The 19,904-nt window shown below is 39.7% G+C and overlaps 1 protein-coding gene across 1 annotated transcript in view; it reads left to right on the forward strand.

Annotated features, from left to right (window-relative positions):
- The window catches only part of LOC124265218 (rhophilin-2-B-like), an 88,382-nt gene that overhangs the window by 48,789 nt on the left and 19,689 nt on the right, over nt 1-19,904 (forward strand). Inside the window, 1 exon segment of the mRNA XM_046700011.1 lies at nt 17,339-17,456. Coding sequence (XP_046555967.1) covers nt 17,339-17,456 — 118 coding nt within the window.

Raw genomic sequence — 19,904 nt, forward strand, 5'->3', positions numbered from 1 at the left:
ACCTTGTCACAATATCGTGTCCTCCCCATATGATCTTAAGACTGGATCCCATGGGCCAGCACGCTATGCTGTAAATACCAACTCGCCCAAAACAGTTGTGGATTTGTTTGTGCCATGTCAGTCAATGTCAGCCAGCAAAGGGAGACAACTACCTGTCATAGATTCAGCATAGATCTTGCTACAGCCCTGACTCTGTTTTGTGTATTTAGTTTGCTGTTCCTTTTCATATCTAAGAAGGCTGCAGGTGTCCCCCGCCGTGTTATTGCTGGAATATTGCTAAAAGCGGCGTAAAACTAAACTCACTCACTCTACGAAGGCTTGGCATCCATTTGCACCTGGAACTTCTTATTTTCTTTGGATGCGAAAAATTGCAAATTTCTATCTGACTTTTTTCATGTTTGCAGAAAGGCTGTTCTTGAAAGTATTTCGAAGTTGGACAATACTTTTTCAATCCTAATTAATCATCAAAAGATATTCAGTTAACCATTATCCATCTCTATGAGGGGCGGTGGGGTAGCCTAGTGGTTAAGGCGTTCGCTCATCACACCGAAAACCCGGGTTCAATTCCCCACATGGGCACAATGTGTTAAGTCCATTTCTGGTGTCCTCCGCCGTGATATTGCTGGAATATTGCTAAAAGCGGCGTAAAACTAAACTCACTCACTCACTCACTCATCTCTATGATCCTTATCCATAGCCTGACCTAGCAATAGAAACCATAGTAAAATGTACACAGGTAAAGGTATGTCTCCCTCTGTTGAACAGACAGACTATCAGCAAGGTTGTAACGCAACTGTATGCAATATTGGAACACCTCTCTTTAACTGCTGTTGTATGCCTGTTTCAATCATATGTCCCTACCAAATAACAACATATAGTTGGGGCAGTGGTTAGTGTTTGCTCAGCATGTTGCAGGCGCAAGTTTGATTCCCCACATGGGTGCAAAACATGGAGCCTATTTCTGGTGTTCCTGGGGTGGTAGGATAGCCTAGTGGTTAAAGTGTTCACACATCAGCCTCATTGCCATGGTTCATTTCCCACAGTGGTACAGTTTGTGAAACCATTTCTGGTTTTGGTTTCTGATTTTTTGCTCGCTCACTCACTCACTCACTCACTCACTCACTCACTCACTCACTCACTCACTCACTCACTCACTCACTCACTCACTCACTCACTCACTCACTCACTCACTCACTCACTCACTCATGAAATATTTGAGTGATTCAGTGGGAAACTTAAGCAGTCTGTTAGGACTTTATCAGATCTATTTCATATTGGAAAGTATCTTTCTTCTTTCTTTCCCCTGTTGTCTGCTGTCTACCCCATTCTTCCTGCCTCTTTTTGTGACCTCCTCTATTCAAAGTACCTCAGCCACAAAACATTCACAAACATTGTCCATTCTTGAACTGCAGTCTCCTGAACTTGTTTTTGTGCTGTACAAACTGATCAAAATAAAGGAGAAATGTGAAGGCCAAAGAATTTCATGCTTGGCACTATCCCATGTTTGTCATCTTCCTGAATGAGACACTTAAAGCAAGGAGTGGAATTCTAATGGGGAGAGAGCAACTGCTGCTTTAAGCAGAGATGGCTCATTTGTGCTGTTTGCTTTGGAATGTCATACTGTAAAGCTAATAAGTGTTGTTGATTTGAGACACCAGGCCACCTACACCATGATACAACACTTTCATAGCTCCTGAAAGATCCTCGAAGATGAAGAGCTTCATATCATGTTTTGTTACTCATATGATAAAGAAAGAAAATAATAATAATAATGTAGTTTTGTATAGCGCTAGATTCCATAAGAAACATATGCTCAAAGAGCAACATGGTAAGAATAAAATACATTATAAAAGACTGGATATTAGAGGGAAAATGTCACCAGTAATGAGTCTGTGTACAGATTGGGATTCAGGCATAGTAGATGGTGAAGAGGAGTTTTCAGCTGTAACTTAAAATTGTCAAAACACTCATTTATGTAATAATACAAAATGTTAATAATTGCTAGATTTTTTTGTCACAAGTCCTTATTATAATGTAGGGGTGGTGGGTCAGCCTAGTGGTTGAAGCATTTGCTCGTCACGCCGAAGACCCGGGTTCGATTCCTCACATGGGTACAGTGTGTGAAGCCCATTTCTGGTGTCCCCTGCTGTGATATTGCTGGAATATTGTTAAAAGTGCTGTAAAACTAAACTCACTCACTCACTGTTATTATGTATATATATAGAAGTACTCAGTTTTGTTGTTTTGTCACTAAGGCCAAATAAAAAAAATGTTGTGGTTCCGATTACACCTCTTTAAACATTTGGGTAGGTAGGTAGGAATTTTTTTTTTCCACATATTTGTTTTAGAAGGAAAGTACTAACTAATAACACATGTATCAATGTGTAATTGTTTATTCAATTGAGCTTGCGGCCATCATGTCGACTTTCTCTATCAAAATGACCAATATCTGTCGGTGCTGGGAAAAAACAGTGGTATCTGAAAGCTTATTTTATTCAGTCCGCTTTAAAAAAATAGGGTTGGCACCAGAATTCAAGGGTTGGTCTGGTAATCGGAACCACAACATTTTTTTTAGGCCTAAATGTACTAGTCCCATGGAAATGTGAACCATTATGAACTGTATCACACAATAAGTCTGTGTTTCTGCTACATGTTTGATGTTAGACGGCTTTCCTGTACTAGCCATTTTAAAGAGTTTTGGGTTAATTACACATGAGTTTCGAAGTGATTTGTACCGACAAGCCGTTGTTGAGTTGGTGTTTGAAAATCACCCGCTGTTTCTATGCAAGTGTCTTGTAGAACTGTGCCAAGGATCTGAAGTTTTCTCTGCATGTCTCTGTCGTCTACAACTGTGGCTAGCTAGCACAGGGACCAGCAAGTGATGAAGAACAATATGAGGGTAAACATTGATTCAAGCAAAAATCACAACACTCAAGTTGGTATTTATGGAACAACTTTTGTATTTTGTCGAATTAAAACTAATGTTGAACACATAGTTTTGCATATTTGAGAATGGTAAAAAGTGGCCAATTTGTGGCATGAAGTGTTTACAAAACCCACATGAGTTACCCACATTCTATTAGAATTTATTCTTGAACAAATTTGAGTTGCATTAACGATGGTAAAATGTTTGCCCTGTTTGTCACTGGTTACTTGTGAAAGAACTCCGTCTTGTTGCAGGCCGGCCTTTGTTTACTCGATAAACACACTAGGTAAACAAGAGGGTACAACAGGGAGACAGCTTCCACCTTCTTTATTAATGCTCTCAAACAGTTTGTCAGTATGTTTGGGGAATTTGTAGCATTTTGATATGATGAAATTCAAAAAATCATTTAGTTGTACTGGTATTATAACAGCCTGGCATGTTTCAACTTTAGAAATAAGTTGTTTGTGTGGTCCTGAATTTGAAGTAAATGAAACATTATTTCTTGGGTAAAAGTGTCCTATAGAGTTGACCTGGACATCATTACACATCAGTTCACATATCGTATCAAGTAAAACAAGTTAGAAATAACATTTAAACAAAATGCGTATTCTACAAATGAAGTGTATCTGCAAAAAAACAGCACTTGTTTGGCTTATGTATATATGAAAATATTTGATGCGGTCATCTAAAAATTCTGAACATTTTGCAAATATTTGTATTTTTCTCATGGTAATAGTACACAGTCAAACAGTGTTGTATAAGTTTGAGTTATCCAAGATTTGATGCAACCGAAAAATGATGATTAAGAAAACATATGAAGGGGCCAAGCTTTTCACAAAAGTAGAAAAAAGTGAAGTATAGCACTTATTCATCAACAACATTAACATCATAAGAAAGACAGCTTAGGCTAGATTATGTAAAAAAAGGCTTATTGTTAGGGTTTCAAGTGCCAGTCTGGGAGATAACAATTATGAAACTAGAGTAATCATTATGTAACTAATGTAATCATTAATTACTACACATCATAGCATTTTAGTTTTGCAGAGTAACAAAGAGGGCAGCAACGATTCGGTTCCATTCATCAAAAATCAAATCTGACACCTTAGTTTCGATTTTTGATAACCATTATAACTATTTCAATTCAATATTTGAATAACTATTTTAATTATTTCCACACAGCCAGAATGTAATTTTGACTCCAACTCGAGCAGTTTCAAGCATTGAAATAAGGCAACACGTGATTGGTTGACGCCAGGCTAATTATCCAATGAGAATTGTTGTTAGTAGACATCGCCGCCCATTTCTGGTGTCCCCCGCCGTGATGTTGCTGGAATATTGCTAAAAGCGGCGTAAAACCAAACTCAGTCAGTCAGTCAGTAGACATCGCCAGGTTGACGATGGATTTCACGCTTAGAGATTTAATGAAATCTGATGTTTTTATTTGTATGAAGAATCAAAACGAAAATGATCGAAAATTGAATCAAATCGATGTCTGGATGAATCGTTTGCAGCCCTAGTAACAAAGTGTTATTGTAATCACTCCACTCCAACATGCTAGGCCTGCCAATTTGCCTAAGCTTAGCCCCACTTTAATTAAGGACCTTTTACAAAGTGATAGCATTACTTCAGTGACGTTCACTACTTGACAGCTGAATCTGTTAGGGAAATGGGCATACAGTTTAATCCCATTGATTCGCTTACCGTAGCCTATATCTAACATGGCATTTAAATGTCAGGATGTGGAGGAAGGTTTTTGGCCCTTCTCTGTTTGTTCAACTTATTACCAGGCAGTGTGAGACTGGCTCTAGCAGCGAGATGACAGGAAGTGAGGCTTGACACGCACTTCGGTAGAGGACCAACAAGAGTCACTCAAATTAACTTCTTGCTACTGTTGGAATTGTAATACCGAGGATTTCCGATAAAAAAATACAAGCGGAAAAGCTTTGATCAGTTGGGAACTGTTATTGAATAGGAAATTGGTGTCATCATATGTGACATTGTTTAAACAAGTGGTTTGGGTGACATGTTACTTTACATGTTTCCACATGGAGATTTTCAGTCTGATGCTGCTGGTGACCTTATAGAAACAGTAATAGCAAAGCCATTTTTATGTTGCTCTGTATTTAAAAACCACACCAGAGCATGCTCAAAGGACTGCATTATTATTACCCCACTTGGATGGCAAATCTCAGAGTATAGAACCAAACTGTCTGAGGTAACACTAGGTGGGGACTCATGGCTACTAAAACATTACCTGGAAAAGTTCATGTTCATTGTGACTATGTTTTTAAGATAGTGTGAAATAGGTATGCACTCGTTACTTATGCTCTCTTTGTTCCATCTAAAGGAAAATCTTACTCAGATTCAAGTAATAAAACTGACTTGATCCTGTGGACACCCAGATTAGAATAGGTCTTCAGTAACCCATGCTTGTCGCAAGAGGCGACTAACAGGATCAGGTGGTCAGGCTCGCTAACTTGGTTGACACATTATCGTATCCCAGTTGCTTAGAACGATGCTCATGATTTTTATCACTGGATTGTCTGGTCCAGACTCGATTATTTACAGACCGCTGCCATGCTGAGTGCGGCATTAAACAACAAACCAACCAACCGAATGATTCTGTGTATGTAAGGAATGTCATGGTTGAGAAGTAGTGAGTCGGTGAGTGTCGCGAGGTAATGGGAATGACAGCAACTGTATCTCAGTGCAAAGGAATTAGGAAAGGGCAGATAGCATAGCTTCTGTCCTGGACTGCCGAGTCTCTGGGATGTATGTGTGGATGGTGTATACAGGCAGAGGGATCTATTGTTGTCAGTGTGTTCAGCTTCTTAGACAGGAGGTGATAAGATGGAGTGGTGAATGCCTAAGGCGCTGCTTAGATCCAGGCCCTGTCACCTGGAGACTAAACCCACCCCCTCGATCACGGGGTAGCAGTGTTGCCTGGGGGAACTGCTTAAATCTGGGCCTCTCACCTACAGACAAAAACTGTCCCATCGACGACATTGTAGTAATGTTTGCCTTGGGGTACCGCCTTGATCCAGACCTTGTTCCCTGAAGACAACCCCACCCCCCCTCTATCAGCAGCACATTATTACTTTGAGGTGCTAGGTAGTCACATGGCTGCTTCTAGGTACCAACGTCAGCCCCCTCAGCTCATAAATACCTTGGGGTGCTAGGTAGTCACGTTGCTGCTTCTAGACACCATTCTTCAAAAGTTTGTGGAAAGGATTTGAGGCTGTGTTTTTTGTCATTGTTGGATTGATGTATAGCATGTAACATGAAAGAATCTGACATTCTTTGACTTCTATTGAGTAGTGTTCAAGCACCTGTTGAACATTTCCAGTGTTGACATGGTGTTAAGATATGAGTTCAACTGGTCCAGCAGGTTAACCTAATGACAACAGTAGATAGTGAAGGACAGGTTCAGGCTAGTCACGATTCACATCCTCAGTTAGATCTGACCTCCAGGAGCCCATGATTTAATGGATTGGGTGGTCAGATTCTGTGACTGTTGATTGCCTGTCATCATACCCAGCCTGATGTGTCAATGCTCATAATATGCATCCCGGGACTGTTTATATTTGAATTAGCTGATCTAATCAGTAATTACCACTGCCAACAGACAACTATGTTTTTCATCAGCAGTTATACAGCACTTGGATGATTTATCACTGATAATGCTGGGTGGAAACAGTAACATTCAGTCAATTCAGATTGTAGAAAATACAAAGATATACATGGAAACTGGAAAAAAACCATAAGTTACAGATCATACCTCTTCTTAATCATCATAGTGCCTGACATAAACAATGATAAGAACGTGTTTCAGTGTCATTTTAGATGCTGTGCAAGTATTGATGAAGACTAACTTGTGACTAAGAAATTCTTTTACTTGGTTCTTTTAATACATCACCTTGCACAGGTGCTTGTACTATTATGAAGCATTACAGTTATGGTCCAGATGTAAGTACCTTCATCAAGTGTTAAGTAAAGGTACCAGTAACTGCAGAAAATGTATAACTGAAACGATGAGACAGTGGAAGTCCCTAAATGATACAATTCTTCAATGATGGAGGTGTTGTCGCATATCCCTGTGATTATAAACGTAGCAAACTTAAAAGTGCAAGATCTGCACTTAAAAAGTACCCCCTTTCCATGGGTAAAGCCTGCAGCAAGGTGACACTACATGTACTTTGGTAGCCATGTGGCTGATTCCTGCCTAATATGTTTATGTTGAACATACCTCCTTCTCCATGTATGCTTGATGTGCACATGTTTGCCAGTGTTAAATCATTAACGTTACTGGAAACTCAAAGTTTGAAAGTATGCTGAATACATTTACTTGGCCCCCAATTCAGTCGTACATATTTACCTGTTAAATAGTGTTGTTATTCACCTTACTGCATCATACCAAGACGTGTGTTGTGTTACTGCTGTGTTGTATGTATACTGAACCAAAATAGTTTCGGTTAGGAATATGTTTGGCAGTAATTGTTTATACTGAGACTGATCACGCACATAACGGGATCGGGTGGTCAGGCTCGCTGACTTGAATGACACATGTCATTGTATGCCAGTTGAGTAGGTCGATGCTCATGCTGTTGATCACTAGATTGTCTGGTCCAGGCCTGAATATACCAAACCAAGACTTGTGTTAGTTCTCCCCGAATGTTACTCGTGCCAGACAACCAGACTTGTGTTAGTGTTGAACACTGTTGTACTGACATCATCTGCTGCTTACATCACACCATGTACAGAGGCCATGTTTACATATACCAGCTTACTTCCGTCTCCCTTCCTTCAACTCCAGCTCTAGCATGCCACGTATGTTTATAGTGGCCCCTAAATCTTCTGCGAGTAGAGTGTTGGCAAATTGTCAGCACTAGAGAGCTGAAATGCTACTCTTGTTACGTAGGAGGACTCTCTGATAGTTTACATAAGTCATATCTCACTACAAGTCGCAGGGTGGATACGTTCAGGGGTGGGATATCTTGGTGTTGGGACTGGCGTACCCGGTGCACACTACATAGTTCAGCCTAGTCTCCATGGTTCTATGCTGTGACAGCTTAATCGTGGCTCTACCCAGGGTGAACGTGTCCTGCTTACTGAGGCAGCATGGAGTCATGTTGAGACATTCGATATTGTCGCTTGTTAGAGTTTGACAAGTTGGTCTGAGTCAGAGCGATTTGGAAGTAGTTCTTGGTTATAATCGTATGTGTAGTTGATGCACGTCGTGGCTTGAGTCGTGTGTGTAGGTGGTCTCCCTTGCCAGCATGTCGTGATCGTTAACCTGGAGCAGGTTCCTGTTGACAGACAGCATGGAGGAGGTGATCGCCAGTACTCATCATAATATCATGGAGTGTGAAGGGCACACAATACACACAGTGTGTGACAGTTCAAGACGTTTCATGGTAAGGCAGTTATGAATGTTCACAATGCAATGTACAAAATATTGCAGATGAATTTCTAAGAGACCAAAGATAAGTTTCCTGTACTGGCCTGGAAGTAACCCATGGACACTACTACTGGCTTGGTTAATCAGATGATGTATGATGTTGCTCATAATATCAGTCACTGGTTTGTCTGGTCCAGATTTGAAGTCCACCACCGGAACTGTGTTAAGAACAAGCATGAAAACAAACTGATGTTTTTTTTGGTAACAGTAGCACAACATCCCGCTGATCTTGTGTGCTGTGTATATGGGCAGGGATTGTTGGTAACATAGGCCTCCACAGCCTGTGCCCGTCTTAAGAGGCCACAAGGTGGTCAGGCTTTCTGACTTTGTTCCAACTTACGTCGATTGATGCTTGTGCTGTTGATCACTGGATTGTCTGGTCCAGACTCGATTATTTACAGACCGCTGCCATATAGCTGGAATATTGCAGAGAGTGGCGTAAAACTAAACTCACTCACTTTGTGACTTTGCTGATGGCCGCCGTATAGCTGGAATATTGCTGAGTGCGGCGTAAAACTAAACTCACTCTCTCACTTTGCTGATGGCAGGCCATCATAGCTGAGAAGGGTGGATCACAATATCAGTCACTACTGTGTCGGGTCCAGATTCCATTGTATTGCTTCGAATATTGCTGGTGGTAAGCATAAACAGCAGTTCATTATGACAAGTTCAGTACATCAAGCCTAAAAGTCTTTTGTTTACATATTTCATTCTAATACTACATGGTCATACATTTTTGAGCTTTTAGAATTGAAGAGATTATTTTTATCTGAGCTAGAATGAAGTGCATTTAATGAAACTCCATCTAGGCTATACTTCCTCAAGGCTTTTGTCAGTTCTCCCCATTGTTTACAGATTAATCATTTTAGTAGACCAGTTACATGTTGTAGGGCCTCCCACAGAAAGTATGATTTATCACGATTAGGATAATAGTTGTAAGTGTGAAATATTTCACATTGTGATATTTGGCAACAAGGCGTAGTCTCAGTTATCAATGCATACGCCTTGTGATCGTGATGGTTTTGTTTGATCAGCCCAAAATGGCTGAAATAATGCAGATTTGACTTTAGATTTTATAACCATTTTGTTAAGGCAGTGTGTGGTATCAAGACTTACAGTACGATCTTTGGAATGAATTCAACACTAAATAAATAAAAGATTGCTAGTTTGAAAATGACTTAAACTGTAGTTGGTAAGCAAACAATCTGGTATTCATGCTGTACATACGACAAGGCGTTGCCCATTGTGTAGCTCTGATAACACAGTTTAAACACGCTATCAGAGGACGGATCTCTGCAAGGGGAGACACAAACCCTTGAAGTCTGTATTTTGATAAGCCAAGTATGTTAACTATCTTGACAGGTGCACGACTCAGCCAGTGTAATCAATACAGGTATGTCATAATCCACAGTAATATGCTGAACCTGAGGCCAAACGATATACTTCAGGTAAATAGGTAGTCGTTGTAGATATAGTCCTTCAGATTGCCAGGTCAGTGACAAGTAAATAAAGAAATGGTCCTCTGTTTCAGAGCAATATGGATCAGGGGTTCAAAATCTTTTTAAAAAGCCGCTTGCCACAAGGCAAGTGACTTTAAGAAAGTAACTTGTCCTGACTAATTTCCACTTGCCCTGATTTTATGGCATAATCATGATGATGTAATTATGAAAGAAAAAATCAACATGGTATTTGATGTTAATGTTTACTGGACTATTTATTGAAAAGTGATAAGTAGCAAAGAAAGATAACTCTACTTTATTATCATTGCGAAATTTAATAGCTACATTTTCAGCAGATATGAAATTAAATCCAAGTTTATTTGCAGTTTGAAACCATAAGTGGAAATTATCTAGTAGCCCACGGACAAGTAAGATACCATTATTTGATTGCCCGAAATGAAAACTGACTTGTCCCGGGCGTCGGGCGATGGGATTTTTGAACCCCTGTGGATCCCCATGATCTAATGTTTTCAATTATCCTGTCCATGTGCCCAATCAGATTTAAGAAAAAAACCAAAACAATCTTCATTTATGGCCAGCTCTTTTCCACAGCCAGCATCAGGAAGCTTGTATATGGTTTTTACATTTCAGAGGAGGGAAATGTATTGTACCACGAAAGATTGCCTACACTGTATTTTAGTCAGTTGCCCATAGTATTTGTTCACTTGACAAATATAATTTCATATCGGTATATTGAGCCTGTCTGTCTGTCTATCTGTCTGGTGGCATTCCAACTGATATTGTCCACAGTCAAAGATGATGTATATGCCATAATAAGCACCTTGATATTTGTGAGAGATACACAATAAGTTAATATTGTTTTCAGATATTGAGAGGTGATGAATGTCAATGATAATATAATATTTTCAGTTTTAATTTTTACAAGACAATAATATACCCATTCTTCGTTACTATTTTCTGTAACATGGAAAGTGTTGTCAGCTTTCGGTCTTTGAAACGATCAACTATCACATGTATAAACATTGCTTGCACATTGGTCTTGTATATAGAAAGGGAGGCATATTGAAACAGGGTGTTTATTGTCTATGGGTAGAAAGTAATGTTACTTTGTATACATTTTACCTGTGATAATCATCAGTAATCAGACGTAGGTATTTTCAGATCAACATCGGCTCGGATGACACCTGGCATACTGATTTATAGGTCAAAAATAGAAATATATACTTTTTGAATATGTATTTTGATTGGTTTTTATGATGACACTCTACAGTCAACGACCTTCATGATCAATATAGATTAATATGTTCACAGATATGAGTATATATGGTATAAGTATGTATGAGATATATTCTTTTGTGATTCTATTTTACTGCAGCAGTTACCATAGTTGTACTCAACATTATTTTTATCTTAGTGGACATTGCTATTATTCGATGCTAAGATCATCTTAGTAAGCTGACGCTGTCCCCACAGTCATTTCAGTATTTAGCATGTTGCAAGTGTAAAATATTTTAGTTGTGTTACGAAATGTAATTATTTCATGATGGGAAAATACATAACCACATCAATTACTGTTTTGTATGAGAACTCTGATATTCGTTTGAAGTCCAATGTCATAATTAGCACTAGAAACATATAATTGTTCTTGGGGCTAACTACACCTGATACAGGTATATGTGTATCACTAGGTCACCACCCAGCTCGAGGGCCCTGGCTCGCTTTCATTCAGCAGTAGTGATCTCTCTACTGCAGCAGCTATGACAGGAATGTGAATGGGTTGATCGCTTGATAGCTGTGTGATTGCCTGTAGTTGATATTGGCTATATTGAACAGGCTTTATGTCCATACAAGGTAGTTTCATGAAGATGTGTTGTATTGACCAGGCAAATAATGGTTGTGTGAGAATGTAGAAATTACCCCTAATCACGATGGTGCAGAAAGGGATGGTTGACTTGTCATGTAGGATTTATTATTAAGTTATGAAAGAATGCTTTCAGGAGGTCATTCACATAAGTAATCACCATAATTACAACTAGGAAATAAAGTATTGGGAGAAAGTGTTCTTAAAGCTGTTTTATATTCAGGTAGGAGTCCCCTAAGGGATATTCATCCACTTAGGTTCGGTTAGAAATAGTTTATCAGCAGTAAGACGACTGAACACAAGTTCAGCTTGTTCAGGTCAGTAGCAGGGGTGGTGGCGTAGCCTAGTGGTTTAAGGGTTCGCTTGGCACGCCGAACACCTGGGTTTGATTCCCCACATTGGTACAGTGTGTGAAACCCATTTCTGGTGTCCCCTGCTGTGATATTGTTGGAAAATTGCTAAAAGCGGCGTAAAACTAAACTCACTCAGGTCAGGAGCAGGGATTTATCTATGCATGTTCAGGTGAAGATATTCAGCCCCAAGACAGCAAATATATTACAAGGTAGAATTACAAATGTCCGTGTTCATGTCAGATGTCAATAGCTGATGTTATGGCTATGCAGCAGTAGCTTGTATTGACTGACCAATTAGTGCCATATAAAGATTTATTCACAAATTACCCGTCAAGAGGGCTTAGTTTGAAATCCTAGATAAACCCCACAGTAGATGAAAACAGTTTTACACACAGAATGAACAAAGCGTGTCTGTCATCATGTGATTTACACAGTTCATAATTTGGGGGAATGGTTGAAGGATATGTTTTAACTTATTTAACAGAGATAAGTAATGTTTTACTTCAAGTTTTCCTGTTCAGCAGCTGTATGGCACTATCCAGTCATCCATGTTTTTCCCAGGTGTATGTAGGTGACTCCACACCTGACCTGACACATGTGTGTCTCGGGCTGCATGGTAGTCACACTGTTAGTAAAGAATACACCAGACTCCGAACATTGAAATGTGAGTGGGTGAGTTAGTGAGTATGGTTTTTAAGCTGCTTTTAGCAATATTCCAGCAATATCACGTTGGGGGACACCAGAAATGGGCTTCACACATTGTACCCATGTGGGGAATCGAACCCGGGTCTTCAGCGTGTTGAGTGGACACTTTAACCATTAGACTACCCCACTGCCCCATTGAAATGTGAAAGAAGATGATAAAAGAGTATGCTTTTTAGTCCATGTTATAAATTAAATGTAAATAAAATGCACCCCATTCTACTGTCGCTGTCAATATATACATAAATTAGCTAAAATTCAATGAAATATGAAATTCAAATATACATCTTTAGCTTCAAAACACAACAAATTGTGGCAAAGCAGAAGATGTAATAAGAATGAAAATCTTTTCATTGGATTTAAAATGAATCACCGACCTGAATTTTATAGCCAGAAATCTGACAACCCAAATGACAAAAGAGTCCCACTTAAGATAGAGACCATTTGCTCTGTCAGATTGTGAGTGATGACAGATGTGTAGAGGAGGTCCACCAGGACACTATTGTATTTCCACCCTACCTGGAGGTTTACCAGTGTTATCACCCAGCTACAGATGGAGGATGTATACTGTCTAACATTGTAGGTGCTATGACCTGGATATATGAAACCTTGAGAAGGAGAAACAAACATATATCAAAATATGAAAAACATAATATATCAGATGCTGTATTTGGTCACATATTTTTATACTTTTATGATACAGGTTAACCTCATCTTTAACATAAAAAGGGGAAGAGTTCTGTCTTGAGGAATAATATCTCAGACTACGATATAATATTGAGCATGTTGGACGAAAGGAACTATATTTTGTTCACAGCTGACATTTAGATCATTCCATTAAATCTGTAACAGTAACACAGGTGATATTGATGATGCATGATCCAGTCTATTGAAAGTGGTGGTGAATATTTGGTTGCAGCAGGTGCCAAATTGGCCTGGCACAAATGTGGGAATATGTTGTTTTGGGGACAATTGAAGTATTTAGCATCATCGACAAGTGTAGTTTGATACATCCTGAAGCTAGACAAGGACTACAGCGTTAATGGCCTTGTAGCTGTGTGCCTGACACATGAAACTGTCTTGTTCAGCTGAAATATAACACTAAAGGTTATAAGCCCCATGCAATGGCTGGATGACTGTAATAGTTTCCTGTGTGACAGGTATACTGGTTGGGTGCAGTACTGACTGCCAACAGTAGAAGTACAGGATGATATAACAGTACAGGCACATTGCACATGATGTTTTCTGATTCCTTTCCTTAGTTTTGTAACTGCAGCATACAATAGCGGTGACTTTATACAAAACCAAAACATGCCGAGTTACCTGTTGTACTACTGGTGTCTGTTGTACCTGACACCTTTATCATTTAACGTATGGGTAAAGACATTTGCTTCTTGAAATTCATGCTTGATTTCAAGCTCTGAATGGAAAACTTGGTGACAGTATTAATCCAGGTTTTGAAATTCAGAGAGGGTGGGTGTGTGTGTTTGGGTCGGGTGGGGTTTGTCGTTGAGGTTTCCTGCTTATTGTCCATTTCAAAGGACCCTCCAGATATTATCTTTACCTTTATCACTAACCCGTTGAGACCGCCTCCGTGGTGTAGTGGTTAGAGCGTCCGCCCGGAGTGTGGAAGGTCGCGGGTTCAATCCCCGACCACGTCATACCAAAACACGTTAAAATATGGTACTTGTTGGTCCCTGCCTGGCGCTCGGCATTAATGGGTACAACATGGACTGATCGGCTCGGAGTCAGTATAATGTGTCTGAGTGGGGTATTCATGCTTCACTGCGGCATGTCATCTCAGTGGGCTAGCACTCTAAAACCAGCTTCAGTCTGGGCTAGTACAAGCAGACGCACATACACATACACACGCATGCACGTCGTCATATGAGTGAAATATTCTCAAGCACGACGTTAAACCAATTCCACCACCACCACCACCACCACCACCACAAACCACCACCACCACAACCACCACCACCACCACCACCACCACCACCATCACCACCACCACACCACCACCACCACAACCACCACCACCACCACCACCACCACCACCACCACCACCACCACCACCACCACCACAACCACCACCACCTCAACCACCACCACCACCACCACCACTACACCACCACCACCACCACCACCACTACACAACCACCACCACCACCAGTGTCAGCACCAGCACCATCACCACCACCACAACCACCACCACACACAACCACCAACCCGTTGATGGTCGTGATTCATTAGCAGTTGATTAGTGTCTTCACGGCCTTACATACATTGTTGCAGAAACATTGTCTGTGTATCTTATCTTTTCAGAGGTGTACTAGCCTGAAATTGTCTCTTGGCAACGTTATCAGTAGATTCTGGCATTAATATTCAGTCTGTCATCAACTGAGTGTACAAGACCAAACAAATACTTACCAAGTTCAGCATTCAGCATGGTGGCTGAAGTTTCACACTATCACCAATATATGCAGTGTAAATGTAAAACAGTATTGTTAAAGACCTGTAGTATGCATCTGTATTTCAATATGTTGCCTTGGCTCTTCTTCCACATAGACCGAAATCATCAGTTTAAAGCAACATGAAGCTAACTCACTCACTCTGTCAGTTTGTTGCCATTCATGGCTAATATGGATCTGAACTGTTGTCAACTGCTTACTATTAAACCTGTTGCACACAGGTCTGTCAGGTTAGTTCTGCCCCAGGGCACACTGATCCCTGTCTCAGCTGGCAGTTACTGTGCTTTATTGCATTGGGAGCCCTCGTACTGCCCACAGCCAAACATGGGATATATCTCGTAACGCTTGGCTGTGTTACTGGGGATTCCAGTGGCCAGTCTTGAATACTACATGATGATTTCCATAGCCGTTCAGTTGTTGAGAAATAGTTCTACAGCCTGTACCTGTGTCCTGTTCTAAGACATGGTGATTAATAATGTTTTGTGTTGATAGTTGGTGAGAGACATTTATTTGAGGCTGACATGTTGTTGTCTCATTAATCATGAGAACTTGTGTTTCATGTTGATTTCAAGGAATGTGTGGAGTGCTGTGTGCTGTGTAATTACGATCATGTATCAACCAGTGTGGTTATCTTGGAGAAAGAATGTCGCAAAAGTTTATCATGTCACGTCCAGAATTAAGGAGGGATTTTAAATGCTGATTTGCCTTGGTAATTAGGGGCTTATGTTGTCACATGATTCTGTATAGTTTTATGATTAGTTTTGTAATTAAAACCAAATTTAGTTAACCGTTTTGGTGTCCTCCCCCAAGCTTCCCAAATCAAGCATTTCGACATTTTGGCACATAAGGAAATAAAGGGGGATTTGTTTCTAATAGTGGTTGAATTGTTCATGTGATATGTTAGAGGCCTTGATTCATGTCCCACATTGTTTAAGTGTGCAGCCTATTTCTGGTGACCCTGATGGAAATTTAACGGGAATAGTGTAGTCATTCACTTACTCCAAATAAGGAAGTATGTGGTGTGTTGTGGACTGCTTATGTTTGTGGCAATAGTATTTGAACACATTTAAATTTACCATTTAGATTATGACAAGGAACCTTTGATTTTCTGTGCTCCATTTTGAACACTACATGCTGGTAGATATAGTCTAATACATGCTGGTAGATATAGTCTAATACATGCTGGTAGATATAGTCTAGATGTCTCCTTTGTTCAAATGCTGGAACATGTCTGTAAAGACACAGGGGTACCCTGTTTTTCTCTATGATCGTTGATGGGTGTTATCTTAAGTATTTTATCAGATTGAGTTGGGCGTACGTCTACGATTGGCTCTCTGATAATGGTGTAATCGTGATGAAGTTATCAGCGTGTGATCTGCACAGTCTGTGAGATTGATGACTGTATTATGATGTATAGATTCTTCACATCGTCTGTGATTTATGTCCGACCTGACCTGCACGTCCAGTACGGAAGTGTCATGACAGCTTCCATAGCCACTACAGACTTATTGCATCAAGAGTAGACACTTTGTTACCTATGTTGCACAATTTATGTGTAGCTTTTGACAATTGCGTCATAGATGAATTACTGGGGGAGACAACAATGACTTATGGTCACTGACGGGAGGATATCTGATCATATTGTCTGTGTTCATGTAGAGTAAACAGAACATTTGAGATGCAGTTGCTTATTCAAAGGGTCAGTATGTTGTTTAGCTTGTCCTAGGGTTAGTGTCAATAGTTTTAGTGGGATTACAAGTAGACGTACAGATGTGGAGCAGTCATTGCTCCAATTGTGTTTAAAATTTCATTCCTGTCTGTTTAAACATGTTTGATATGCCATTATGATATATGTTATGTATGAATCAATCTACAATGCAGGTTTTAAGGGGTTGATGATCTGTCTCTGATCTCTTAGAAGACCGGTAGATAATACATGTATGTGATATATTCTATATCTCACATTTAGTGTATGTATATATATTAGATTTAGCCTAAGTTCATAGATTTATCATACATTGATCTTACATTTTGATTCATATATTTTAATAGTGTAGACAGATATGCATTCATGTGGCCAATTACTGTATACATCTTGGTTTTTCAGGGTTCCGATCCGCTGATTCAGACAGCGAGCGCGGCAAGCTGCAGTCTCGGCGATCCAAGCTGAATGACCAGATCAACAAGGAGCTCCGAATGAGGTCTGGAGCAGAGAACCTCTACAGGTAAGACTGAGTCTAGTGTTGAGAGTGTATAACAACTCACTGGAGGCATACTGAGCAGCTGATGTTGACTGAGTGAGTGAGTGAGTGAGTGAAGGGGGGCGGGATTGAAGGATTTATCATTATCTATGTCACAATTCAACAGCAGGATCTCATGGGCAGTGTTTGAAGTCCACTGAAGATGAGTTCCGGTTGAATGATGTTTCCTTGTGGACTACTACTTGTACCATCAGGTACATTGCACCTCTGTTGTAGATTGTTTACCTGGACATGCACAATTATTATTTTCTAAGTGACCCACATTGTAGCCACACAGGAGGAAACAATACATCACATGATTATAACCACAATCGCGATTATAACCTCTGTCCTGAAGCTTGAGTCAAATACAAGTTCAGTTTAGCTTCCGAGTCCAGTGTCAAGAGGAATGTATCATATATTAGGAATGAAAAATATGTATAATGCTTACCAAAGGCTCTCATAATACAACTTTTATTTCTAATATATGATATTAATGATACAGAAACACTACCGGTTAATAATCTCTATATCATATATTACTAGATACTGAATATTTTATGATTCTTTTGATGGAGTGATTAACTGGTGGGATGAATGTTGTCACTGTGACAGTCGCTGATGTTATTTGATGATCAAACACCACTCTTGATGTACGCTCATTGATTGATAGGAGGGATACTTGTGATGATATATACAACACTAAGTCACGACACATCCTTAATGCTATCATGATCACCTCCATGGATTATTTCATAACCATTTTGCATGTGTGTACTGTAATACACTAACATGTATAACAAAGGGACACTACTCTGCACACAGTGCCTTTCATGCTTCAACCAGCCATAACTTGCACAAGCCTCAAGAGGAAGGATTATATATATATTTCAGTCATAATTCCCAGATGTTATATATACTGAGAGAAACAAGTAAAGCAACTCAGGGAAAACTCAAGTGTTCCTTTAATATCTTCCAGTGTTCATCACCAGCTTTGAATAGGGCTGTGGGAGGAATAAATAAAGAATCAGTGCCATGAAGTGGTGTTCCCTTATTTGTTTCTCTCAGTATATAAGAACAAGTCATCCATATGTAACAGGCTGGTGTCTGTAGACTTCCTTCTTGTCTAGACTTGCTTATTGGAAATACTTCCCTATCCCATTCATATCTGAAAGCATTTTGATAAAGGATACTTACCGTGCAACCAGGTCAACAAAAACACACATTAATTATGTCTTAGTTAGGCCTACTTCATGCTGTGATATCTGGCTCCTCATCAGTACATCCAGTGTAGAGATAGCAGCCAACAGGTGCCCCCTTCTCACACAATCTTGTACTGTTCCTAATGCCTCACTAATATTGCGGTCCTGGTGTGTATTGATCATGTTGGTTATTGCCTGTCATATTGATTTGTATGTTATAGTTGGCTGTGCAGTTACGATGTATAACATACCAAGGACTGTAACTAATTGATGCTAGTGTCACACGTTCAAGATGGTGAGGTAGCATAAGGGTCTTTGTGGTTCACAGAAAATAGCAAATTTGAAGGTTATGGAAAACTGAAATTATTTAGATGTTTTTAAAGACTAACAACAAGACTGATTTCTTGTCTTGCACATGCAAGTATCCTAATGCTCTAAAACATTGATCAATAAGCTTGGTTAACTTGCATGATTGTTTAACTTGCATGAATGTCACCAAGAATAAATCCTGAGGTCTGTTACCCAAGGAAAGGTTAAAGGCGTAATTTTCATGTTTTCATACATTATCTTGTACAAGGACTTGTACTGAGTTGATGACTTCAGTAATTCCAGTGGTATTTGTCATTAGGGTCATGTGTAGCTTTCAAACTCACTATAGTCTGCCTGTCTGAAACCACTACATTTTGCTTAGATTGAGTAAGAATCAAACTATTAGGCATGTTTATCTGCTTTCTAAGACAGCAGTACTTTACTGGGATTGAAAAACCTCCAGTTGTATGAACATTAGTGATGGTTATATCTATTTGTTCGTAGTGTAATGCTGCATTCAGCAGGAATTAAGTGGACCAGACAATCCCCTGATTGTCTCCATCAGCATTAATCTATGCTTTTACTGACTGACTGACTGAGTTTGGTTTTACGCCGCTTTTAGCAATATTCCAGCAACATGTAATGACATGTCAGTGTTGTTAAAGAATAATTTTAATCTGGATCTTTCACAGGGGATAATGGCTTGTAATTGTACCTTTTCGCGAGTTACAGTCACTCAGCCTCTATCTGATATATTAGATCATACGAATGAATGAAAATGTGAGATATATTTGCGCATAATCATGTAGTACTGACTCAATCCTTATAGGTTAAACCGGTTACCTAGACTTTGACGTAATTGAAAGTTCCGATAACCTTTGTGCACAACACTGATGGTAGGTGACCATCCGAAGGTGGTGCT

The sequence above is a fragment of the Haliotis rubra genome, unplaced genomic scaffold (genome assembly GCF_003918875.1).
Source record: "Haliotis rubra isolate DU_JTF1 unplaced genomic scaffold, ASM391887v1 Scf967, whole genome shotgun sequence".
NCBI lineage: Eukaryota > Metazoa > Mollusca > Gastropoda > Lepetellida > Haliotidae > Haliotis > Haliotis rubra.